The 26,857-nt window shown below is 45.0% G+C and overlaps 2 protein-coding genes and 1 long non-coding RNA gene across 5 annotated transcripts; 1 reads left to right on the top strand and 2 right to left on the bottom strand.

The window, feature by feature from the left end:
- The first annotated feature begins 3,269 nt into the window (after positions 1-3,269).
- Positions 3,270-4,973, top strand: LOC119148320. The gene is made up of 3 exons (XR_005104361.1): positions 3,270-3,479; positions 3,936-4,629; positions 4,733-4,973. It is a non-coding gene; the product is annotated as an uncharacterized LOC119148320 (long non-coding RNA).
- Positions 4,974-11,313: 6,340 nt separating this feature from the next.
- On the bottom strand, positions 11,314-13,753 carry TEX33 (testis expressed 33). Of its 3 annotated transcripts, XM_037388168.1 has the most exons (4): positions 13,421-13,753; positions 13,190-13,337; positions 11,842-11,952; positions 11,319-11,635 (listed from the first exon to the last, which is right to left on the bottom strand). In XM_037388168.1, exons 1-4 carry the CDS (start codon positions 13,472-13,474, stop codon positions 11,550-11,552), a joined length of 399 nt encoding a protein of 132 aa, XP_037244065.1. In that variant the 5' UTR covers positions 13,475-13,753; the 3' UTR covers positions 11,319-11,549. The 3 variants fall into 3 exon arrangements, 2 of the variants coding, with proteins under 2 accessions (XP_037244065.1, XP_037244064.1); XM_037388167.1 differs by having other exon boundaries at positions 11,324-11,635; positions 13,190-13,753; XR_005104342.1 differs by lacking the exon at positions 13,421-13,753 and having other exon boundaries at positions 11,314-12,937; positions 13,190-13,271.
- A 4,369-nt stretch (positions 13,754-18,122) lies between these two features.
- On the bottom strand, positions 18,123-26,805 carry LOC119148241 (thiosulfate sulfurtransferase). The gene is made up of 2 exons (XM_037388156.1): positions 26,160-26,805; positions 18,123-18,602 (listed from the first exon to the last, which is right to left on the bottom strand). The coding sequence occupies exons 1-2, from the start codon at positions 26,743-26,745 to the stop codon at positions 18,304-18,306; spliced, it is 885 nt and encodes a 294-aa protein (XP_037244053.1). The 5' UTR covers positions 26,746-26,805; the 3' UTR covers positions 18,123-18,303.
- Positions 26,806-26,857: the final 52 nt, after the last annotated feature.

Raw genomic sequence — 26,857 nt, 5'->3', positions numbered from 1 at the left:
ATCAGAATATTTCTTCAAAGTTAATTTTACCTATTACAAAACAATTCCAGCTTTTCTTCACAGGCCGTAGGCCAGAATCTCCCTTTCCTTGCATGTCATTTTGATGTGCAAACAAGCAGAGTGATAAAGTTGAGGCTTTCTCAGTCCTAAGACTCATGATAAAATTCTGATAAATGGCAAAATAATGATGACCCAGCCTACACTAAGAGCAGCAGCTGCTGTTGGAGACTTCTTGCTTTCAGGCTCTCCTATGAAGAGCCAAATTTTATTTGTGAAATCCACATAGTATGAGCTGAACTACACCAGGGATATTCCCAGCAGATCTCATCACCCAGCTTCTCACTTCTCTGTCTTCTCCAATACAGTAGCAGAGCTTGTGTTCATTTTACTATTTCCCACTATCTCCTTCATCCACATCCATCTTCTGATTATTTCCTCTTTTCAGAGAGCATCCGAATGCAGACCCTACAGTGTTATAATGACTATGTGTCTCCTACAACTTGCACATAGATGAAATATTCAAAGGCTCATAAATTTATTAACGTGACTAACAACTACTGTGAAAACTAAAAGCCTGGCTGGTGTTCTGTGAAGGGTCTAAAGGGGGTTGGCTGCTGAACATAAGAGATGGAGCCAAGCAACAGGACAGAAGACTGGGCTTGCAGCCAGCATAGAGTACAGCTTGCAAACACCAGTGTTATGTCCAGACTAAGCAGAAAGTTGGATCTGTACAGGACGAGGAAGAACAGGACGCAGGGCATGCTTGTTTTCATTATCTTTTCAATCACTTTCCCCTGCTTTTGCTGTGAAAGCACACACACACAAAAATGTGCCAGGACATGTTAATTGTTGGACCAGAGTGGAGAAGGATGTGTTGCACTAGCTGCAGCAGTGATAGCTACTAATCAGAATGGCAAAGACAACTGCTTCTTCTTCATGCTGGTAAAAGCATAGCTATGGTGAAATAATTTCTGCAAAACAAACTGTGAGAAAACAGAAGTTGGTGGGTTTCCTCTCAGAGATACTAGGCTACATCTTGCACTATCTTTTTGTTGCTTCTGCTTCCTTTCAGAAGAAAACAGAACAGTCAAACTGCAGAGTATGAAGGAGAGGAAGGGACAGAGAAGGAGGAAGAGAGAGGGGAAGGAGAAAAAGAATAATAGAAGCAGGAAATGAAGTGGGAAACAGCAAAGAGATTGGAGGGAGAGAAAAAAAACACATGAAAATAGGAAGAAGTTATCTTGGTTTTATTTTTCAGAAAGAGCTGTAGGATTCATTCATGAGTTAACCTGACAGCTGTTGAAATCAAAAGAGAAGGTGATCCTTACAATCCCTATAGTACTGAATCACATACCAAATGTTAGCAGTTTGTCACAGCTAGAGTCCAGATCAGTTTTCCTCACACAGGGCACCAATTGTTACAGCACAAGCAAAACTAGCAAGCTGCAACAAGGCTTTACTGCAGGTCACATTCTATTGTCCAGGCTGTTTCTCCATCCTCCAGAGGCCAGACCACACTGCTTCTTGTCTCTAAGTCCAGACCCCTCCTCCATCCAACCCTCTCTCCCACACCCCTCAGAGCTATTTAACCATGTAGCAGGAACGAACTACAGCTGCACATCATCCATGTCAACCAACCCACTGCCTTCGTAGCTAGGCCACAGCTGCATATTATCAATGTTAATCAACACACTGCCTTCATTCCTCTACAGCAGTTTGCTGTGGATTGAAGTCTACAAACCACAGAAGTGTTCCTGTGACACAAAGGACTGCACAGCATCTGCATGGAATTTTTTTTTTTTTGTAAGAGGACTGCAGTTCCACAGTCCTCACAAAACTTCTGTCCCAACTCTTAGTTGTTTCTTTGGTTTGCCTTCTTTGACTTCTCTAGTGTAAGCACAGCATAACAGACATATGTACACATGTACACTGCCAACCCTACTGTTATGGAAGTGACAAACTTTGCTTGCTGAGGGAAGGTGAGCTAGAAGCTGAGGGTGACAGCAAGGCATTGACCTCATTGGCAATGGTGTAATCCCACAGTAACAAGAAAAGCAGAACAGTGAGAGTGACCAGGATCAGGACCCATCCAGATCACCAAGGAAGTCTCTGTTCACTTGGCAGATTTAAGGTCAAGCTAGGAAGTCAGTTCCATGGATCACAATCAGCAACGTGTATCACCAGGCACAGACACGGCAGCATCATAGCACAGGCAAGGACCAAAGGCAAGAGCCTAAAATTAAAAGCAGCTTCTGAGCGAAGGTGGGGAGGCCCCAAGTCAGGCTGATTCTGGCTTAGACAGCCTTGAGCATGGGTAACCAAACCCCTTGCAGGGTGTGTGTGAGAGAGGTTGTGCTCAGGGCCCAGATACCTACCAATCAAAGACAGTTACGGTGAGTGCATCTTCCTTTGAGAAAAGGAACAGAAAATAAAGCAGATGTGCTTGGTATTAGAGAACTTATTCATGTCATTTAATGAAATACAGGAGTATACTGACATAACACAGTGGTAAACTGCTTTAGAAACAGAATAAAATAGCATGTAGGGAGGGTTTCACAAACCATTCTTTGGGCCATCTAGCAACACCCTATTCAGATAGTCATGCTTTTTTTCTGTGTAACCAGGAACAAAGAAATGACCTGCAGGTCCCACAAAGCTGGAAACCACGCTCACTGCCCGAACTTCATGATGCACTGGATGTGTCACATCCATGCACATGATCAAGAAAACTACAACTTCAGATTTGACTTCACACTGCAGGTAAAGCTAAATCTCTACTTGTTTCAGAATGGTGGAGACAAACCACTAAGTCTTGTCTCTATTTTTGAGTATTTGTTTCTTAGATTAGTGTATTGAATATCTAGGGTCAGCCCCGAAACCTGAAGCATAAGTAAGAATGAAGTTAAATGGCTTTAAGGACATACTACCACATTCAAAACCTGCATTGAGTCCACCTTCAGTGACTACAATAGAAAAAAATGGGGTAGACCTGCCAGCTAACTAGTGTCTTAATTGGGATTGGGTGAAGACATCAAAAAACCTTTCTGTTTCAGCAACATGCTTTGCATGCATTACAGCATATTCTTTCACAAAGCTGCTATAAAGCTGCACAACATCACCACTTTCTCTACTTTCACCTTCTGTTCATCCTAGGCCTTGTAGAGTTTGCACTTTGTGGTCAAAAACCCCATGGGTTATTTGTAACAAGTCAGGAAAATTGTTAAATATCCAGATTCTTTCAGTCAGAGAACATCAGCTAGGAATTTTCTTCCCCTCTTCACGTCCCTGTCCTCACTATCTCATCTACTGGGTTGTGCCTTCACCTTTCAGTTCAGACCCTCCCACCTCAAAACCTCTCAGTCAGCTTGACGAGATCAAGAGGCTTCTTGTTGACCTGGAGAGCAGCTGATGGAATCCAAGGGCTGGGAAAGGCACTGGACTATGAAGTCACTTACAAGCGGGAGTGGGAGTCCTGGGAGGTAAGAGCAGAGGGGCTGAGCTGCCCTGGATTGGTTGTGCAAATGAATGTGTAAAGCCTGTGGTAAAGGTTGTGCAAATGAACGGCCTTTCCCTTCTCGGGTGCTATGAGGAGGTGCAACAAATGTTGTTTTGGGTGAGGCAGAAGTGGGTCTCTTTCTGTTTGCAAGTGACTTGCCCAGTGAAATATCATTTGTGCGAAATGGAATGCAAAGATTTATTCTTCAATGAACAGAAAGCGCTGCGCTTGGGTTTTGAGTTGGAATTGATTTTGCCCTGAATCCCTCCCAAATGAATCACGTTCTCACGGGAGCCTGTGGGAAAAGGGCAAAATAGATTTGAAGCTGCTTCCCCTTCCAGGAGGATACACTTATTTTGAAATAAAATGTTTAAGTGTGCATATTCCAAACTCCCCAGTTTCCTCCCTCCCTGCTCTCCCTCCTTTCCTCCAACAACAGAAGGCTGCCTCGCTCTTGCTCTCCACCACCAAGCGTTGCCATCAACACCAGTGGAGCACATGTGGGTTTGTGCAGCGGCCCTTGGAGCACCGGCTGAGGTAGGACTCTTCTGCTGAGTGAGGTGCTCCAGGTGAAACATCTCCATCTGTGTGTATCTGGAGGTACTGGTGCTGCTTTGCCCAAAGCACAGCTGGGAGAACTCCTGCAGTGGGTGAAAATATCAGGTGGTAGCTCCAAGAGAGCTGAAAATCTCTGGAAATGTGTTGGAGCGGTAGAGATGTTTCAAATATTGCTGTAGTGCTTGTCTGTACACAGGGAGTGCCGTCAATATTAATGGATATGGATTTTCTGTTACTTAATGGTCTAGTGGTTTATTGTATTTGACTAGAAAATGAAGATGCAGAGAATTAAAAAGTGTTAAAAAGCTGAGACTTCTTACATTGCATAAAACAATGTTGTTTTCATTCCCTGGAAGCTATCCCCGGTGGTGGAAGGGAGTGCTGGGCCAGTGTGTTGATAAGTGCTCTGAGACATTCCGTGTGTTCCAGTCAAGGTGCTGCCGCCTACAAATGTGTCAGTAACAGTGACGGAGAACGGGGAGTACGAACTGAGGTGGATAAAACACAAGTTGCGATATGGCTTCATAAAACAGAGATACGAAGTTGAGTACTGGAAAAGCAACCAATATGACAAGGTGACTCTAAGAAAGTGCAGCAGTCCTGGATTTCTCTTTGCTGGGCAAATGGGAGAGATGGTTCCTCTCACCTTCATCGTTTGTGCTTCTTTCTTCTCCCCAGGCTCCCCAGAAGTTAATTATCAGCAATGATGAACCTCCCTTCATCCTCACCCTGCAGATGCTGGCATCATCTACAGCATATAGGGGGAAAATGCGTGCAAGGGTGAATACGCCTCTGGATTATAAGGGGCCTTGGAGTGAATGGAGTGAGGAGTTCACCTGGGAGACTGAGAATGGTACTTTTCATGCAGGCTCCTTCTGTAGGGTTTTGCGGACTGTTAATGGCTGAAATGCCTCTGTAGAAAGATATGTTCTCTAGCTGGGTTGAAGTTAGGTCCAGCCACGAGCTAGCTGGGGTCACCTAACAAGGTAGCTGTCCCACCTGCACCCTTGCAGCACAGCAGCAATGCTCGTGAAGATCAAAAAGGATCTCAACTTGTTCTGACTAGAGAATGTGAAGTATTGAAATGTGAAGAGGAGCAAGGACAAAGGAGAGAAAAGATGATTGAAAATGTTAGAGTAAACCAAAGGTATGAAGCTGCCAGGAATACTTGAAGATTGACAGTTTTTTAACCTGCATCAATCTATTAAACATTGCCTGTAGCAATGTTTCTACTGTGTCTATGTAGGGAAACAGCATGGCCCTAAAAATAAGAACAGCAAGGTTATTTGGATAAAAGTTATTTAGAAAAGATTACTTCTAAAATACAGGTTGATAAAGTGGTAAAACTAATTATACAATGGAATGTCTGGAAGCTCATTCTTGTCCTAAGCATCTATCACAAAATGTGCTACTAGTGTTCTTGTGCCCATGGCTCCTGGTTCTTCCTGGCTTTAACGTGATCTCCCTTTTCTCAGAAGTGTTACAATCTCTATTCTCTCTCTTCAGGAAGCTGTCAGACCGTGGCTGGGCAGCCAGGTAGGCTTCACTGGGCAGAACACTTCTGAGGAGGTGGAGCAGTTAGCTGCTTTCATGTGCTGGATGGGTCAGCAAGCAGCCCACTCCCTACTCTTCTCTGGAAAGATTCCTTACTAACCACGGGGTAAGAGCAGGCTGTGAATGGATATCACCCATTGCGATGGGGAGGAACAAAGCATTTTCACCTGTGTATCTCCTAAATCTGTGTATACCTTCCAAGCATCTATGGAAATCGTAATTAATCGCTGCAGCTGCAGATCTTGACTTTACCGGCTGGAAATCTGAGGATAGAAACCTGCTTCCTTTCTTCCTCTGTATTTCCTTTGGAAAAAGGCATTGGCCTAACCGGGTGGAAATCTTGTTGGCTGAATTCCTCCCAGCCCACCTGACTCATGAACATACACATACTCCCTTACCTCTTCATCCGCTGGAAGTTACATACTCCTGCTCCTTGAAGCAAAGTCCGACTTTGAAAACAGAATGAGAACAAAGAAGAGCTGCAGTGGTCCTGGCCAGAGTGCAGCTGATCAGAAATAGCTCCAAACTGTCCATACAACCTCAAATTTGTGTCAGGTCTTCAGAGTGAGCAGGTGACCATAGTGTTCTGTTAGGAAACTATCCTAGGTTGCAGACCAGATGAGAAGGCTGACACAAATTAAATTGACTCTTGGGTTTCATGATAATTACCTGCCTCTTAGAGAGAGGATCAGCTCTAATATACACTTTTGTAAGACATGTGAAGGAAAGATGTTTGTTACTTCTTTGAAATCTTTGTTTTCTCCCTTTGTCTAGCTTCACATTCAGTGCTTATAAGAGACAGGCGCTCTTTGAAGACCTAACTGCAAAATATCACTGAAAGCTCAAGAGCTGCACAAATGCTGATGCTAGCAGTCACGTTGCCTGAGTCTATACTGCTAAATAAATTAGGGCCAAGCTGTAGTAGCAAGCACTGCCTTGTAACTGCTTGCACTGCTTTGTTGTCCGCACTGTCCCTTCCATGGTTTGGCCTGTGCCAACTAGTGCTCTCCAAAATAACAACCTGGCACAGTTTGGGAGATAGCACAGGGTAGCAACCATTCCCAGTGGGCAGCATGGACATGACTGTACCAGATTAGGCTGTGTCCAGGATGGGGAGTGATATAGCAGCTTGGTGGGCACCTGGCAGCGAGACAAGCTCAACCCCCCCCCACCAAGTAAATAAGTTTTGGAGATCCATTAAAATGATCAGATAGTCTGCACATGATGATGGACCCATCGGTGGCAAGCAAGACAATGCACAGAACATTGAGGTCATTCAGATCTTCGGACTACTAAAGAAAGCTGTTGTGGAAAGGAAAGAAGCCGGCTTTGAGATTCAGAAAAGCCTGCTGTAGTTGTAGGGGTCTTAGACAAAAATTTGAAAAATGACACCCTTATAATCCCATTTTCTTTCTGCAAAGGCTACCTCTCCTCTCCAGCCTCTAGTCCAACATGGCAAAAGACCTCAAGCAACCCTTCCCCTTTCTTAGTTACATTAATGTATTTGGTAAAAGGGACAGGCCATAATTCCCATGTACCTGCATTTAGATAGATTTGCTTCGCATTCCCCTGATAGGTATGATTGGCAGAGTAAGAAGCCAGATTTAGCTAGGGCTCCTTTCTAAAAATAGGTAATCAATTTCAGTTCAAGCCTCTGAGGTTATAGGAAAAGAGAATTATTTTTTCTTGGGCACTTAATGAGCTTGGATAATCAGTTTTTCTGCTCAAGAGCAATGAATCCAATGGTTTAAAAGAAAAGGAATTTTATTAAAAGGGATAAAATGGCAACTCAGATAAACACTGGTAGGTCTGTTGACTAAAATCGGCCATAGAACTTGAAAGCTTCTTGGTAATGGAGCCCATGCCAGTTTTGCCCAGAGCTGAGAGAGGCCATTGCCCATCTGTAAGGAGATGTTGCTCTGAAACCTCTCCTGCTGTTTCCAAGTGCATGATCCCAGCTCTGATACGGGGTCGCTGCTCTTGGCAGCTCCAGCCCACGAAGCCTTGGTGCTGTTGGAGGGGAGTCTGTGACAAACACAACCCAAAGGGAACCCTGGGGAACATGTCATTTGGGTTTTGGTTTGGTTTTTAGGTTTTTTACTTTCTTGCTCCAGGGCTCTTTTGCTCTATCGCTGTCAAGGGGAACACACCACAGGTAATTCCTACCCCTCAGAACACTATTCTCTCTTGATGGATAAGGGTTTTAAATACCTTTAAACTTAAGACACAATTGTATTTCAACCCTAGTGCCCAAGAGTGAAATCCCCTGGTCAGTTCACTTGTTCCCTCTTTGTTGTGATCTCTAGCTACTCCAAGCAGGCTGGAATTCTCTTTTATCCCATTACAGGCAGGATACTTACTGCTGCAAGTACTCCATTATTTTAGGAGTACTGGGCTTACTTCAGGATAAATGTAGCTCTCAATTTAAGTTTTATTTCAGTGTAAGCTTTACAGCATAAAGGATTGAATTTAACAGCAGGCTGAAGACTCTGGAAAAGGTTTTTGCAGTGACTACCTCCTGTTCTTGCAGTTGTTACTATTTCTATTTCTTTAATGAACCATTCAAAATCATTTGTAGTGGTGATACCAAAGGTTGGAATCATTCAGGACAGCATGAGATGACAGGCAGAAGTCAGAGGGTTAAATGAAAAGAAAAAAAAAAAAGAAAAGATTGGCTAGAGAACAGGAAATCTTTAGTAAAACTGATATCCTGCAAAATGATCTGTGCCTCAACTGCAGGGATGTGTAAGCCTCAGCTGGGAAATACCCATTACTGCAAGGATAACCAGAAGGTATGAGGAGAGTGCTGCAGAAGCTTGGATGTAATTGGTCTCTTTTATTTCAAAATGCTAATGATTATCTTTATTTCAAGTGCATTGACTGTTTATAGATGACTGAAACAGTCCTTACACAGCTATTTCGGTGAACGGTTTAGCTAAACCAGAGAAGAACCCATTTTTTTTCCAAGTTCTGTCCTGTCAGGTAAAAACATTGGCTCAGAGCTGCCACCCAATGACCAGACCTTGTAAAATCACTTAAATACAGGCTACCTGTGTTGCTGAGTTCTGTGAGACAATACAGCGGAGGCCAACTGATTTCTCACTGCGTGAAAAAGGCAGTGAAAGGCCATTTCCCCCTCCACTCCCTTTCCACTCCTCTTCCTCAACATCTGCATACCCCATCACTCATTGCCTTGCCTGCAACAAGATCGCTTGCTTAGAAAATTTAATTTGTTAACCTGTTAAACTTTGCTTTTCTGTATTGATTTTTCTGCTGGTTTTTCAAGTTGAGTCAGTTCAGAGTTGGGCAGGGAAGTGTCAGCACCAGCACAAAACAAGCAAGAAGGAATGAACTGCTGAGACCAGAGGAATGGGTAGAAGGGAGGTTTCAGCTGCAGCAAGTGTTTCTTTCAGCCCTGTTCTTGTCTAACTGCATCTGACATGCTACGAAGATTCCAAAGCTGGCTTTAAATACGCATGTTTGGATACCCAAAGCACTGTAGCCAACAGAGGGCCACGCAGGGTAATGCTCCTTGCCAAGGTGCTGGCTAGCCCGTTCAGCACGCAGAGAGTTCAGGTATTGATTCTTCCCAGGAGCTTCACTGCCTCACTGAAAGCTATCACCTCAGTGATCTCCGCAGCTTTCTGTGTGTCACCTATCAGAAAGTCTTTGCCCCTGGCTGAGCTGTAACATTTGGCAAAGCAAAGAAGATGAAGGGGGATTGCCACATGTATGTTCATTTAGCATCAAACAGCTGTCACCCACTTGAGTGCATTAGACAATGCCAACTGTTTTGTACCACTGAAGTGCTTATGAAAATATTTTGATTTGTAAAAAGTGTACAAAGTGACTCTGCTCCACTGCAGGAGGCAAACAACACAGTTTGTGGCAAAGTGTAGTGATGCACCAACAAGCCCTTTCAGTCTGTTTCCCTTCTGATGTAGCCTCTTAATAAGCCTTTCATGGATAGCAAAGGGCATTTGCTGCAAGCTGTACCATAATCCTGCAGCCTGCCTGCCCTAATGTCTATTAGAAATAGACCTGTAAATCTATGTGCTGATTCAGCCCACATTATGTTTTGTGTATTAGCTAACTGTGCCCTGAACTGCTCGCTTTCAGAATGCCAAACAATGTCAGTAGATTTCTGTTCAGTTCTATGTTTTCTGGACTAGGAGCTGCTGCAGTCTCTGAAGACAGCATTTATTATGTACTTGGAGTCATGCTGGTCATCACTGCTGGATGCAACACTGGGAACAGGGTGTTCCTACAGAGCTGTGCTGTTCAGCTGAAGCTAGAGTGATGTGTGGTCAGGCAGGAGCCACTTGGTGCTGATGTACAAGGAAAACCCACAGGGAAGATTCTACAAGCTGCCATTTGGCCGGTCTCATTAATCTGAATGACTTGGACATGTGCCCAGAAACATCTGAATTCCAAACAGTTAATTATTGGTGGTGGAAAATGATTATCATTAGTTACATTTTAACTTCCTTCACTATTTTATGAAGTCAGCATATTGTTATCTAATCCCCAGCTGATGAAGAGTGAAGTAACAACCCCAATTCTGCCCCAAAACAGTTCATATGAGGGAGCAGGCAACAATCTTTTAAAATACTGAAAGCTTGGGACCAGACAGGAAAGATCAGGGCACCACCATTCCCAGACATGTACTTTGTGATTGCTGCTCCAAACTGCTGTGCTTTGGAGATGGAAGGCAGGATCCTGCAATAAGGCCCATTAAATACTGTAAGAAAAACACATCAGGAAGCCCTGAAGACCCTACGTGTCTTGCATCATTCAAGCCCTTGGGCGGTCCTTGCTTACTGTCCAGGTACAGTCCCTGAACTTCAGATTGTGCAGACTGTGTGCTGGAAGCACATGCTTCTCTCTGAAAGACATTTATTTACCTTTGACCAAGGGAAAGGGCTTATGAGAGCTTTGGTAAGGGTCCATTCACATTGTGGGGCGATTTGCAAATTGGAGAAGTCCTGGGGCTTCTTGTAGCTTTCCTGTTCCCTTTAGGTGGGATAAGCTGTGTTTTTTTGCATTGGCTTGACCTACAAATAGTGCGGGCTTTAGTGAATACCCTGATGCCTCCTCAGGTGAGGTTCCACTTGGTTTTGCCCATTTGTGCTGCTCCCTGCCAGGGTAAGAGCTTTCCCTGAAATCCTCCATGTGGCAGATAAAACAACAAAACTAGAGTGGTGGGCAGAGAACCTTCCTTTCCTACCCCATGTGGACATCTGGTACCAATCATACAGAGTTGTGCCCAGGTTATTGCGTGGATGCTGGTTTGTGCCTTTCTGGCAAGAGTCCATGAATTCACCTTGGAAACACCAATAGGGAGCTGGTCCTGTGCTTGGTGTGTCTAGCTGCTATCCATATACAGCCCTGAAGCTTCCATGTGTGGGAGTTTCACAGCCTTCAGTGTGGGGAGAGAGAGGCAGCATTCAGGTCCTTGGGCAAGCCTGGTTCATTCCCAGTGCATCCTCTGTACTTCTCTCTGGACTGCTGGGGCAGCTGTCAAAGTACTGTGAACCTTCTGGCAAACATGAGTTTGCACATACACACGCACCCGCACACCTCCTTCCACCTCCCGCCATCACCCTTTTACACTGCTCACAGGTCCTGCTCCACCTTACGTGCTTAGCAGATGAATTTCTATACGGCCTCCTTTCACCAGCACATCCCTCTGTGAGGGTGTGTGCCTCACACACTGATCAGCCCCGCCTTACAGTGACCAAGAAAGGGATTTGTTTTGCATTCACATTCAGATTTATCTTGCATTACTCTCCCCAAAGACACCCTAACTGAGAGGGGAAGAGAGCAATGGCAACACAGACAACTAGCAAGCAATGGGTTCGTGCTTTAGGTGGAGGTTTATTAGATGGCTGAGGAAAAAGATCTCTTGCTGAATGCACTCCAATCCTCAACCTCCATCTTCTTAGGCTTGCCTTTTTTTCTTCCCGTATTTGTCCTCCAATGTTTTCTGCATGTTGAGATTTAGGGCATTTTTCTGATGCCATTTTCCTGTAAAGGCAAATCGTAGTACAGTTACAGCCTCTGTTCTAATGCTATCATCCGTCAAGGATTCTTCTAGCTGTAGAGCTCCTCTCTTGTGAAAATGGCATTTTCTAGTCCCCCTGCACCTTTGTCCAAACCCATCCATTGTCCTTGGCAGAAGCAGCACCCATCTCAGGAAGTCAGCGATCTATTTTTCCTGGCAGAAGCCATACCTAGCTCATCAGTCCTCCTTCCGTGCCAATTCTTGGGATCCCTGATTGCCTTCTGAATTATATCAGGGGTGTAGGAATCTTTCATCAAGCTTCGGCTCTCCAGTGGGCCACCTACAAGGAACAGCAAATAAGGAACTGTACACAGAAACCACCCTACTGCAGTCCTTGAACTGAGCAGGGGAGCAACACCAGCAGTTCCAAGGGCTCAAGAAAAGGCATGTGTTGACTGCAGTACCTCTGATCAGGTGTGTGGCTAGGTGCTAGCTTCAGAATGTCCCGGGGGGAGTTTGTGTTTGTCAATTTACCAGCTTTTCATCCTCAAGTATGGGACACAACACAGAGGGTGCCACAAGGTATCATTTTTATCCGTATCCCAGTGCCCTTTCTTTAGTCAAGTGCCACTTACCTCCTGTTGAACCCACTCATTCATTCGAGTAACTTCCTATTCAGCAGCACAGCTCCATGAAAAGCACCATCTTACCACTCCAGGCCTTCCTGAGCTTTTTTTCTGCCATAATATGTAACAAATAGCTCCCAACTGTGACTTCTTTTATCCCCTCTTGACTTTTAGCCATTTGAGGGGGCTTTATTTTAATCTCTTATCCTTTCCTCATCATCTTCCTTTTTATTGTACTCTTTCTTTGATAATAATGATTTTGAGCTCCCTGGGGAAAGATGTTCTTCCTTTCTGTGTGACTGCACAAACCCAGGACAATGCAGTTTTCAATATCCCACAAGGTCTCGTAATGGAATGTACTGTATAAGGGAAGTGAATGTCTCATGCTGGTACATGAGAAACTGGAATTGGAGACAATTATTCTGGAGTATCTTGGACATGATGGTAACAAGAATGAGATGAATGCTTAATTCCCAATATGTGTTTAGTTGGAGGGATGCCTGGGGACCTTGGAAACAGAGCTTTGGTGAAGACATTTCAGAGCCCCACATCTCTAAAGGTCTTGAAATAATGTCAGTATTGGAATCAGAGGTAACTTGGGACTGGAGATGACAGGGGACATTGAATGGCAAATAGTGCCCATTTGGACATCTCTGAACATGGAGAACAGTGGTCATGATCCACCTTCATTTTTCACACCTTGAAAAAAAAAAAGGGTGAAAGATGAGAGAAGAGAGGGCTAGAATATATAGAAAGGGAGGCTCTAGCTTTCATTTCCTCAAGCACTGCAGCCTGGAAAAGCAGTGACTAAGGACAGAAGGGATAAGAGGAGAAAGTAAGGGTCACCAACAGTCAGATCCCTACCCAAAGTAGTGTGGCTGACCTGAGCCCTGGCAAAGTGTAGACAGAAACAGCTTTGAAGGTCAGGCATATCTAAGCGCGTCCCCTCACCTTGGAAAATATTTGACCTCAGGTTAAAACCCAGCTGGTTGTAATCAGCAGAAGATGTAGAGTTCAAGGAGTTTTTTAGCATTTCAGTACGCTCACTGATTCTCTTCTGTCCCACGATCAATGCTGCCTTGCACAGAGCTCCCTGTTCCTGAAAACAGGAAGAACAAGGAGCCACTGTCAGTCTACACTCCTTAAGTGCAGCAAACTCCTGGCATCTCCACCCCTGCATACCTGGGTCTGTCCTCGAGTCTCCCTCAGTGGCTTCTGTGGGCACTGAAACTGCATGGGACAAGTAGGACTGGTAAAAAGCAGGGGAATTAGAAAGGCATGGTGGTGTTGGGCCCTGGACTGGGTCCTGGTACCACACTGTTTTGCCTTGCTGGGTTGGGACTCTGTATGGCTGCAGCAACCTTATAAATGAAAGCGGGATGGAAAAACAAAATTAAAAAAGACATGAGACAGGCTGTCTGCAGAATGTGTCGCTACCCTGTAGTGTGAAGCCCAAACCCATCCCTTTACATGTCTTCTAGAAAACTGCTTTAACATACTGCTAATATCCCACCTGCTCAGCACCCTGCTACACCATAAAACCAGCCTTCAACCTGCCACAAAGGATACATGAAATGGCTTCCTCCAATACCTCGTCATTGCTGGTAAGTTCAGCTGCACTGGCAAATTTATATTTGTTATTAGCACGGATTAAACTGCTTCTGTTCTCCAGGAGCTTCCATTCTGCTTTCATATCTGGCTTTAATGATGCTAAGGACTCTTTGGCACTTAATCTGCTGCAGATCTTCTTGGCTGTGATGGTCTTCTGGGAAGATCCAGGCCCTCTAGACCTCAGTGTTTGCTGCTGGCCTGCTACTGGTTCTTTGGCATTTGAGACAGATTTGGTGTCTTTTGCTTCCCGCTGCCTGGACGTTGCAGACAGGTGGTAAGTGCTGCTCCTCTCTCTTGGCTTATGCCCCACTATTAGGTCTTCAGTGGCAGAACTATCTTCTCTTTTGTCTTCAAGGCTTCTTGAATGAGCACTCTGTGTGTGGGGAGTTTTGGCCTGCAGACTCTGTTTGCTCCCTTTTTCAGTCTGAATGCACTTTGCAAAAGGAGATGCCTGGGATTTAACAGATGTGGAATTCTGTGCTGTTCCCTGAGCCACTGGGCCCTTGGAGATCTTCCAGGAGGCTCTGCTGGAGCTCCTTTGGGACATTCTCTCTCTGCTGGGACCTAAACTTTCTGGAAGATGCTCCTTTTTCCCTTTCTCAGGTTCCACTTAAAGACAAAAACATTAACTCAGTGAATTTGATATTGTTTTAATGACAGATGGTGCCATAAATGGAGCTCGAAACAACTGGACATGTCATGGTGTCATTGTCAGACAAAACCAGAAACATTAAAGATCCCAAACAGGGAGAGAAAAGAGAAAAAACCCAACAACCTAGCAGCATTATACCAATCTTCCTGCTGAACCAGGTGAAGGCTCCTGAGGAGTCTTAAATGCTCTTGAGAGATGAACATTCACAGAATTGTGGAAGTAAAAATCTTGTGGTCAAACATGCACACAAAGGTCTGTGTTTTTTTATGTGTAAAGGCCGCTCCAAGACATGATCACTCTCATGAACACAAACACGCTCTTACAGTCTCTGTGGCTCATCGGTATTTGCTGATGAGTTTACAGTACATCAGTGGCTTACTGTCCTTGTGCAACAAGACAGTGAGACAAATCCACCAGTGAAGGAAGACACACTTGGGGCAAGTGGATTTTAACCCATCAGCCTGGATCAACAGGATCCCTGTTTGAGAAGTTTTCACCCACAGAGGTACATGTAAATCTGAATGGCATGAAGAGAGGGAGGGAATGAAACACAGCCTCACAAGCTGTACTGCAAAGCAAGCTCTGAAGGAGGGAGAGCTTCTCTGCCATCCTGCTTACCTAAACTACTGTTGGCCAGCAAAAAGTCACTTTCTGCCACATCAGGTGTAGGGGAAGTTGGAACTTCTAGCACACCCTTGGAACAGAAACAAAGGCTGTGTCAGGCTCAGAGACAGGAAGGAAAGGGACAGTGGTCCTGCTTATCTTTAGATGACCTAGGTTATTCTCACACAAATGTATTATACACCATCCTAGATCAAGACAGAGCTGTCCCTGCCTGCACGGTTGTTCCTACAACCCACAATCCTCTCAGGTTAAACAAGCACAGAAGTCCTGCAGGATTTCACATTAACAACTCATGGGACAGCCTGCCTAGGACACGGCCAACCAGTGCTTCTGGGGAATACTGAGCTGCTAAAGTTTTCGCATGCAGTCGTGCAGATAGAAGCCAAAATGGAAATAAACTCAGTGAAAATGTGATATTTTTTTTATTCTATAGCACCCAGAGTTGTCAGATCTGTCATGTACTGTACAATTACAACAGTTCCTTCTCTTAGTGTATCAAAGGCCACAAAAAATGGGGAGAGGAGGTGATAAATATAAAATGCCTGTGCAATGCTGTCTATGCAAAGGAAGAGAGACAGGCTGGAGACAGGGTTTCTTCCCTGATTCTGGCACAGACCATCCCGTTTGTTTGCTAGTCCTGCTGATGTGATTGATCCAACTCCCAGCCTTTGCAAACTGCCTCCTGCAATAGGAGGAAGCTCATGCCTTTCCTGCAGAGGGAATGTCTGTGAACCCCTCAGTCATGTCCTGCTGATGGTCTGTTTCTCATCTCAGCAGGATCCTAGAGGCTTAGCCCATGTGCAACCTGTGACAGGTTACAACTGAAGCCATGGCCCACAGTGGTGAATATGGTAATTGTGAGCCTGCTGGCACTAGCATCAGTACAAATGGGATCTGGATCAGGTAGGGATATATGGCTGCATTTGTCAAATTAGCTCATGACATGACATATATGCTTACCTTCTGCTCCTGAGCTAGTTATTGGAATGAAGACACCACGTGTAGGAAGCCTACCAGTTCAAAGTCAACTCACCAGGGCTGACTTGAACCAGCAGCTTCTGTTTTATACTATGCCAGTACTTTGCAGCAGCACGTCTAGTACAACATTGGGATCTTGAAGCTGAAGTTACTGTATCAATCAGACCCCAGGAATCAGTGCTGTGCACTCTGCAAATGTATTGAGACAGAACCTCTCCCACAAAAAGAACAGGGCGGCCACAAGAGATGACGAGAGGAAGCTAGTCCTGGCTCACAGGGCACAAGCTGCTTCTTTTCTGTATCGCTTTTCATTCTTTTTAAAGAAGAGCCAAACATTTACACATGATCAAACTGCAGGAATCTGTGTTGCTAAATAAACTCCTGTGTTACCTCCCACCTCCTACTTAAAACAAAACCATGTCTGTTTGTTATTATTACTATATTCAGCGGAAAGAACTTTCCAGTCTGTTGTGTAAAAGCTCCTCCTCTCCTATTTCTTCCAAAGAAACAGAATTTCTGTGTAATGAGGCAATGTGCTCATTTCCCAAATCCCATTCATTGATAACTTTCATTTCCCCAGTTCCTCCTGGACAAAATGACACCGAAGCCTATTACACTGAAGCCAACTATTACTATTCTAGTTTGTAACTGTATATGATGTTATTGTTATTCCTTATTTTCATTTTACTTCTAAGCCTGAAGGTCCAAAGTCAAAGCACCACTCTGAGACTCTTACACCTTGATGCCAAGAAAGACTTTAAGCCCTTCTACCATCCTCCTGGATAACAGAAGACACAGACCTATGCCTACTTATTCCTCTGCTAGGCCAATTCTGTGAGGGACAACAGATGACATACCAGAGAAGACATATTTTGATCAAAGAGCTAAAAATGATTAAACTTGATCTTTCTTTCTGAATTAAAAAAGTCCCAAAAATGTACATTTAGCATAGCCTAACACTCTGGCTTTCCTGACATGCAGCTGTCGAGGAAAGATGGAACTGTCTTTCCCAGGCAGAATATTAACCTCCTCAGGCAGGTGTAGGAATTGGTACACCATTCTCACCAGCCACCAGATGTGGTCAAGAATGGTCTCATATGCCTGCCTCCAAAATACAGCCAGGCCTCCAAAATACAAGATTTTGGTGACCTTCCAGACCTGAGAAACCCCACAGGCATTAAACTGACATTGGATCTTTTTTTGGTTTTGGTGCGTTTTTTTGGTTTGGGTTTTTTTTTTTTTTGTCTTTTTGTTTTAAAAAAAAGATCCAGAATTTAACAAGAGGCAAAGCCTCTTCTATAACTACCTCTCTCACCTGGTCCATGATCCCTGACATGGTGCTACAGTGGTTAGTACAAAGCAGGCAGGTCCGGCTGAAGTCCAGCTATGGAGGTGGAATGAAGGCTGAAGAGCAGATATGGTTGCTAGGGAACATCCCTCCCTTTATGAGCTGTGGTCTCCATGGGAACCAGAAGAAACATGGCCGAGATCAGGGTCATCCTTACTGATTGAAAAAACAAATAAGGAGGAGAGTAAAAGGCTCGTATCTCATCAATCACCTGTGCCCAGAAGTTCTCATCACATACACAGGATTTCTTGGAGACTCATTAACACAGTTGTGATAATCAACAAGACCGTATTGCAGCAGAACTGGATCTCCTGTCACCCCTGAATGTTTCACATGAACTCACTGACCCCCATCAGAGAGGAGGGGGAAGATGCCCCCATTTTCCACGCTGGAAAAGGGGAGATGGTGGGCAGGCAAAAGGTCTTACGTTGAGTCAATGACAGAACCACAGCTTGGCCCTCCTCTGTTCAGCACCCAGTGCTGTAATTTAGCCCCAGGGTTTTCATCCATTCTGCTCTGCCAGGGACCTGAGCTCTCACCAGGCCACTGGAATTTCTGCAAGTCTCGAGGGAAGACCACAACTCTCCTTCATGTTGCAAAGCTGTTTTTCCCACCCAGCACAAGCAGGTCACAGGCAACAGAGAAGAATTAGAAATATTCACAGATAAATCTCTTAGAAGTAGATTTTATTCATTGTGAGAAACTGAAAGATCAATAGGAATCTGCTGATCATTCTTAGAAAAACTGGCAAAATATAAATCAGCATGCTCTTGCTTTATTTTCACCTGCTCCCTTTCCCTGTATCCTGGACTGGAGACAGCTGCTAGATCTCATTGCCCAAGAGAAACTCTCCTAGGCCTTGTTGCGCTTCAACTCAGAGACCTTGTAGCGAGGTGGGGCACGGTGGAACCACTCTGACCAGGAACCATCATAAACAGCCACATCACGCTTGCCACACAGGTAGGCTGCCAAGGCAATGTGACATGCTGTGACACCTTTGCGGCACGTGGCTGTCAGCGGCTTTGAGAGATCCACTTTCTTCTCCCGGAATATTTGTTGTATCTCCTCAATACTCTTCTCATGGCCAGTTTCTGTTAGGAATGAGCGGAAGGGTATGTTCACGGCACCAGGGATGTGACCAGATTCCAGCCCTGCAAGAGTGAACAACAGAAAGAAACTTGAGCAAGGAGACATTAACCTAGGTGATGAAAGACACCTGCAAAAGAGACATTAAAGAGACATCACTGCAAATACTCCCACTGTCTCCAAGATACTAATTTGTTTCAGATGATAATGAAGATGCAAAGCAGTATGAGGCTAAAAAGAGGAGGACAAAGATTATTCAACTTTGCTGGTCAAAAATTCCTGAATTTTTAGCAAACTCTTTCCCCTCCTGAAAGCAGTAAGAGATAGAAATCTGAAGAAGCCCTAGACATGACAATAATCAACTACCACAGAAAAGATTGTAACAAAGACATTAAGGGGATCTGTGTAAAGAGGAATGCAGCAGTGCATTTCTGACCTCCCCCAAGTATGCCAGCAGCGTGCAATGACACAGCTTTCAGAAACAGAAGTGTGACTTGTATGTGGAATTTGTGAAAAGTTATGTTCACAGTTTATTCTTCTGTCACCTTGAAATCATATTTCAGGAAAGTAAAGCAACCTTAAAGTCAGCCACATTACTGTTGAGGTAGCTATCCTGAGACAATGGGGTCAGAGAAGTAAGAATTTAGATTTTGTATCACTTTTTATCTGCTCCATGGATGAAATCAGCATGGGTTCTGGTTTTTTTACTGGTATAAACAACCACTTCAGGGAAGTTGAAAGTTGCATCTCAAGTACAAGGTCTTTAGAGAGTTTTCATTGCGCTCTTGAAATTCAAACTCTGTCACTATAGGCTTAGCAAAGTCCATTACACTCCGTGGAAGCTTTTCCACTGACTTCAAGAGGCTTTTGATTGAGCCTTATTGGAGCAGGAAACATTACATATTATGTTAGAAATGCATTTCAGGGAATGGTTCCTTGCTAGGTCTGGACTTCTAATGGGACAGCCCTGGGAAAGTCACATGAATAGTAACGTTTCACTGACAGCTGTCCACCTGCCTAAGTTATCAGGGTAACTGATCTCAGGAGATGGGATAGATTGGGGTGGGGAACGTCTGTTACAGTCAAATGATTAAATTATATCTAGTCAGAGACTGACATCACACATTATAATGACACTGCAGTTTCATCACTCATGCAGAGTGATGTCATGACATATGTCATAAGGGGAAAACAGGGTTTTGGTGAGGTACTGAGGAGGGGATTTTTTCTCTGCTGGGCAAAGACTGAGAGCCTAAAGACAACCAAAATTGCTGAGCCAGCTTCACAAGATCTCTCCCTGTTCCAGATGGACCCTCTTTGTCAGCACCCCCAGAGTGCCTTAGTAATCTGGCACTGTTGTCTACCAATCACCTCATGAATCCTTCAGAAGTGTTTAGCATTACAGGGAGAAGTCAGGAGAATAACTGCTGACTTCTGGAGGAACCAATATTTAAAAAAAAAAACAAAAAAACAAACAACAAAACCAACCAAACAAAAAAAGACAGTATTTTGGACTGTTGCTTTCACCACATTTTTTCCAGTTCCAGAAAACAACAGTTCATCGCTTCAGTACAGAGAACTGCAAACCCCATGCTCATTAATATAGTGTCTGTATGACAGAGAGGAAATAAAAACAATACAAAAAATGAGTGTGAGAAAACCTTGCTTGTAGTTCTCAGACTGCAGAGCTTCTTACTGGAGAGTTACATGCCTGGGTTAGGCTGCTGCTTTTCCACAGAGTGAATGGTCCTGACCCTGTCCTTTGGCAAGCGATTTCTGCAAGGCTCTGCTGCAGTACTGGTGATCACCAGGCAAGTCTGTGAGCTGCAGAACAGCGCTGTCACACCATCCTAGGGCACTGGGAAGTGTACTGAGATCAAGAAGTCCTGGGAGCTGAACTAGAAGGGCCAGGTCTTGCTCAAAAAAGCTTGCTGGGCCACTGATTCAATTCTTATTGATCACTTTTCTAGACTGTTCACACATCTTAAAATAGGTAGAGGTTTGTACCCCAGTCTTATGGAGACTGGCATGACATACACTCACCACCCTTAAATAACTCTTCAGTTAGGAGCTGAGCGGGTCTGAAGAGAACAGTCTCATTTTAGAGCATTTTTTACTTTGATCTGTCGGGAGACTTTCTTGATCCAGAGATTCAAGAGTCTGTTGGAGTCGGAGACCAGTGCTTGCACTCTGTGAGTAAAAGATGGGGAAACCTGTAAAAACTGCATTTACTGATGCATGTGGGTGTTCAGCTGAAAGAAAGAGCTGACATTGCACAACCACAATCCCTTGGACTGCCTAAGAAGCGCTCTTGAGTGACTGAGGATGTTTTATCATGTCTCTGTCTGCTAGGACAAGAGCAGAGAAACACAGGACTGGAAGGCGAGGCTGGACACAGCTGGGATCTGAAATGGGGAGAGGATACATCTGCTCCTGCCTCGTATGACACTGAGCATACTCCACGCCAGATTCATGCAGTCACCCTTAGAAAGTCCAGGAAGGAACCCTAGGATTACAAAGCCTAGCTGCCAGCTACTACAGAGATTTCTTTATAGGGTCTCTCTCATAAAAGCATCCATCTCAGAACCAGTTTGGATTCCTGCCACAAAACTTCCTGCTGAAACACCTCCTTGCTCATGGAGGAATTTCATTTCCAATGTTAAGCTTGTCACAGTCAGTCCATACAGCATTTATCCCTGAGCTAACATTGCCCTGCGGCTGAAATAGTTTTTCTCCTTTTCTGCTATTGCTCCGACATACTGAGGGTGAGCATTCAGCATTCCTAACAGCCTCATGGCCTTAGCCTAAACCTAGTAAGAGCTCTTTAGATACACTTTTCACTGTCTTGGCCATCTAGGAACAGTTCTAAGTGACCACCAGGCTTCTAGGTAAGGAAGTGGCATTTCCTAGCATCTCGACTGGTACACAGGAGGTTAATAATTGCTGTTTTCAAGGCTAAACTGCATCTGAGGTTCTTGCACCCAACTAATTCACTCAAGTCTTACACTCTTCTATTGCTTCCAAATGCGTGTCTTCAGCTTGTAAGAGAAACTACAAGCAATTAAGTGTTTTGGGCTACTAAGCATCCAACCCCGCTCTCTCTAGCCTTATACCTCCTGTCACTCTATCACTGCAGGCGGTACCTCACATAATACTCCCTACATGATCATTTAAACCTTCCCAAGACTGTGCCAGCAACACATTTCAGTAAAAACTACCTATTTTCAGTGGCTCAATAATTCAGAAAAATATTAAATAGAACATAGAAGCATAACGATGGGACCGTGCTGGCAGCTTCCAGCCCCACAGATCTGCTTTCAGCACAAGCTACTGTTATTTTCCTTATCTCCCTTTCAGTCATTTTTTTAGGAATCTAACAGTACTTGTGCTATTTGCCCCCTTCTCGTGATGAACTAATGATTGCCCCTCTAATATTATGTCCAAAGTATTAATGAAGTCCAAATGGAACAAGTCTATCTCATAGGTGCTTCCAGTGATGGAAGAACAGATCAGACATAACTTCCAGGCATGCAGGTTCCCATTTCCCTTATCTGGCAAATCAATTCTGTTGGCAAGGAAATAGAGCCTTTGGCTGCAGTGCAAATTTGCCAAGGTATTTTATGTAATTTTGCCTTCACTTCAGATAACTTTTCTTGAAGAGTTTTTTGAAAGCCTTCCCAGTCTATCCATGTTATAATGGATCAACAGTTGTTGTATTGTGCTGTACCTCCCGTGCTAAATACAAACTTTGCTAGTGTTTCTGTCCCATGGAACCATGCTCTGATTGAATTTATTAAATTCTTGCCTCATGGAGTTGCAATGTCACATGACTGATTTTCAACACGTATTTGGGGTGAAGATCGCCTGCTTCACACATCTCTTTTGGTTATACTCCCTCTCTAGAAATGTTCGTTTTCCACTTCTTTCCCCTTCTTCTTGCTACCCCTCCCCCTACTCTGCAGACTTAGCCTCAGGGGGGAGGAAAAAACACACACAGCAGCACAGACTCAGTATAATTCTGAGGCTGTACAGAAATAATCTTTCATTTGGAACCCCTGCTAACTGCATAGCAACCCTATTTACTCTTTCGCTCCTTGTTCTCTTTTTATTCACTTTGCTCCAGCAGTTTTTGTTATTTGTTTTAATTCCTTTTGCCAGGTCTCACTCAGCTTGGCATCTGGCAATTCTCCCTCACAATTTGTAACCTGTGGTATGTTAACTTCTTCACTGCTTAATCCTCTTTTCCACATCTGTTAAGATTCTCTGCTTAAATATGTATATATTTTGTCGGCTATTTACCTAGCCCCTTCTCTCTAACCTTTCCCTTTGCGATGAAACCTCCAGATGGAATTTCTTAAAGTCAAAAAGATAAAAGATGTGCCTTGCCCACATTTAACTCCCCCGGTCTTGGAGTTGGCTGGCTGCAGATAGCTTTTCCTTTCCAAATGCCTCCTCTGTTGCCTCCTTTTTTATCTCTCTCTTCCATTCAAATTGTATGCCTTGGAAGGGACCATTAGTGATCTCACCTAATGTACCACGAACTCACTGGAAGGAACACTTTCAAGATTGGTCCTGGCCACCTCCCTGCGAGTCCTCGCAGTCAGATCAATAGGTCTTTCCCACCAATGTCAAAATACTGCGTGTGTGTCAGCCAGAAGAGTCAATTCTAAGAATCAGAAGGGCCGCAGCCCTAATTCTGGCAGCTGATGTTTATCAGCTTTGTCACAGGAACGGACAGCTTTGGACTGTAGGTTCCTGTGGGCTGAAATGATACAGTCTCTCACTATGTTGTACCTTGAATATGACTTCCTGGTCAAAATAGAGCCAGCCTACTCCCAGCTGCAGACTCCACTTGGACAAGAGAGAGAAGCAGCAGCTTCTTTTCATTCTCACTTTCATTGCCACTGAACATTCAAGCCGAACAAAAGCTTTATGTTTGGGGCAGGGAGGACTGAAAGCTGGGAAAACAGGCAAAACCTGAAGAGTTGTTAATGCACAAGGGAGACAAGGACTACCCAAGGGCTGAGAAGAAGAAAAATAACTGGAAGTTCAAGAAATTACTTTGGATTTGCTTTATTTTTTAGATGATGGGTTTGTTGTCTGGCAACTTTCCCCTCTTTTCTCAGGTGTCTGCAAAATAATTCAGCAATTGCAACTTTTCTGTATGCATTTGTTCAGCTGTAATTCTTGTTCCTCAGTTTTCAGTGCCCAGTACTCGTCAGCACTGATAACCATCATGCAATTATTTTTATCATCTGCCCCTGGATTGCCTGGGATTGTCTCAGTTCAGGCTGGTTGCATAGACCTGCACCCTACAGCACCTGAGTAAGCAGGCCCATTCAGAACCTAGCTGGGCCATTGCTGAATCACAGCTAGTCAGCAGGCCTGAGGTACTAGCTCCTCCAGAAACACAGCACTGTGCAGGGACACCTTTAAACACTCGGTGCATAGTTCAGAGCTGCACATCTGACAGGCTTATGCTGCACATCACACATGAACATCCAATCTTGTTCATCCAAAGCAATACCTGCATTTAAGACCTACGAGACCTGGCTTATAGAAACACCATCCTTTTTTCTCCACCCTGGCAACCTGGGTAAACCTCTCCCAGCAACTAAAAATTAACCACATATTATGGCTTATCTTAAACACTTCACAGGTCTAAATCCCAGCAAGGTAGCTGCTGCATTAAAATAAAACAGGGACAGCTAATTCTTACCACAAGGAACTGAAAAACTAAAGAGGTAAAAGAGGGAGCTGAAATTAGCTTCTTCTAGAGATGGAGTTCATGGAACTGGAGAGATTAATTGACTTAATTAGGAAGTCAAGAGCTGAGGCAATAATTAAACTGAAATCACCTGAGAATGCAGCAAGTTCCTTAACCTCAAGATCATTCTTCTTCTCTAAATTGCAGGCAACATTTCTCCTCCCTGATTGGATCACCTCTGTAATTAATCAGCATTGATTTCAAATTGCTCTTTTAGGTGTAAGTGTTGCCTTTTACCCACTGCTGGGTACAGCTACTGGCTAGCCTGGTTCAGAAGGCTGTCAAGCTCCTGCGGAACGAGCAGCTGCAGCTGGAGTGCTTACCCTGCTGGATCTGCTGTGGGAAGCAAAACTGGACCACCACAAATAAACTGTTCCATGCTGACTCATTTCAAAAGAAAAAATCTGGTTTTAAAACACTGTCAGGGGTTGTGGCATTTGTCACCTGGTAACAACTCCCACTTTGGGAAAGAGAACACAAAATCCACCAGCTCCCAGCAAGGAGTGTTTTATTCACATCTTGAGGTTAAAATTCAACTGTCAATGTCAAAGTGCAGTAGGGCTGCAGTAGGTGAAGGAACAGAAAAAGCGATAAGCCTAACTGCCCCTCTCTCTCTGCAACAGTCGCCTCTGTCGCTCCCGTTACCTTTCTCGCCTTCTGCATTGTCTTGCACAGGTCAAGTGTGTTTGATGGGGGGTGCCCACTGCAGACACTTAGGCAAACCACGTGCTACAGCCAAACGCTACTGAGGTTTGGACGTGGTAATTTCTTTCAGGAGTCACACACAATGACCGTACAGCAGCATATGAAAACAGCCAGAACAGAATGACAACTGACCTGCAAAGCAGCAGCGCAGTACTTGCCTCAGGACCACAGAGGCTGGCTGCACACCCGCTCATGCAGTGTGGAGCTCAACTCAGACCCAAAAACTGTTGCTGAGCTTTTGTTTGCTTTGTTTTTGAAACTCTGCAATTCTTTCTAAATCACTTCTGTGATTCCCTTTCAGAGAAGAGGTTTGCTTTGTTTTTGAAACTCTGCAATTCTTTCTAAATCACTTCTGTGATTCCCTTTCAGAGAAGAGGTTATTCTGGGATACACCAAGGCTTAAATTACACAGTAAGGGCCACCTCTACCAACCACCTTAAATTTCATTCCAGGCACATTGCGCTACTAGCTGTCCCTACTGCACAGGACTTCTTCCACCCCTGCTGATTGCACGTCCAGTATTTGACTGAGGTAACAAAATTAATTTTTGTTCCTATTACTTGGGGCATCCAAAAGAGAGAAGCTTGACAGCCAATACATTCACGAAGGGTTTGGGGCTTTTCTTACGAAGGACAAAGATCAGGTTAAGCAAGTTCTCTATTTGCTGGAAACCAGAGTGAGAAGGAAAATGTCTCTCGGGTTACTGTGCTGCCTAAAACCTGGGCTTTTGCTCGTGCATTCATTATGGTGAGGGTTGCCTGTATGAATACTGATAGTTTGTGCGTGTCTGCTAGTGTTAGATAGGACCGTGAGCAAACCACTGGGAGTTCTTACCTCCTGCGTTTGCATTCTGTCTGATTAACTTCTGCAGAGTGTGGGATGGGGGATCCTGGAACCAACTGACTGCAGACCTTTCCTGCTATTTCCTCCTGCAGCTTTACAACCAACTACAAAAAAATCATTCTGTGAGGGCACCGGGATCCAAATGCTCAACTGTGGATCCTTTAAGGTAAATTGCCGAGTTAGGCAGAGGCACGCCTGGGCATAAGGAAAATGTTTGCTGGTGGGGAGGAGTTGTTTCGCCCAGAGCCATATCAACACTCATCCCGCTCTGGTGCAGGGGGGCAGGTGCCATTCCCACCTCCATTACCTTGGTCCAGCTCTGTGCCCTGGAACCGGCCCTCGGGGCGGGAATCCACCACCTGGAACTGCAGGGATACCACATTCTGGATCATCTCCTCGAAGGTCTTCAGCAGAGCCATGTTCAGCTTGGCCTTAAAGACAGCTGGGGCGGGCTGGCTGACCTCCGCCGTGACAGGGTGGCCCTCCTTCACCCAGTTCTTGAAGCCACCGTTCAGCACAGAGACCTCCTTGTGCCCGAAGGCCCGGAACATCCACCAGGCGCGGGGCGCGTAGAAGGTGCCCAGCTCGTCCCCGTCGTACACCACCACGTGGGTGTCGTTGCTGACCCCCAGGCGCCCCACATAGTCGGCGAAGTGGGACTCGCTGGGCAGCATGAAGTCGTAGGGGGAGGCCTGGTCCCGGCACTCCTCGATGTCGAAGAAGGACGCGCCGGGGATGTGCCTCTCCTTGAACTCCTGCCGGGCATTCCGCTCCTGTGGCGGGTACCAGGAGGCGTCCAGAACCCGCAGGCCCGGTCCCACCCGCCCGGCCCGCACGGCCTCCGAGAGCCATTTGGCGGTGACCAGCGGCCTGCTCAGCACCTGCCGCGCCATCCCGGAGGGCCGAGGCCGGGAGGGGGCGCCGCCGCCGCCGGGGACACGGACACACACACACAAAATGGCGGCGGCGGGCGGCCGCTGGCCGGGGGGCGGCCCGAGGGGGCGG

This window comes from Falco rusticolus, chromosome 5 (genome assembly GCF_015220075.1).
Source record: "Falco rusticolus isolate bFalRus1 chromosome 5, bFalRus1.pri, whole genome shotgun sequence".
Lineage (NCBI taxonomy): Eukaryota > Metazoa > Chordata > Aves > Falconiformes > Falconidae > Falco > Falco rusticolus.
Note: the sequence above shows the minus strand (reverse complement) of the source record. Positions and strands in the feature narration are given on the sequence as shown.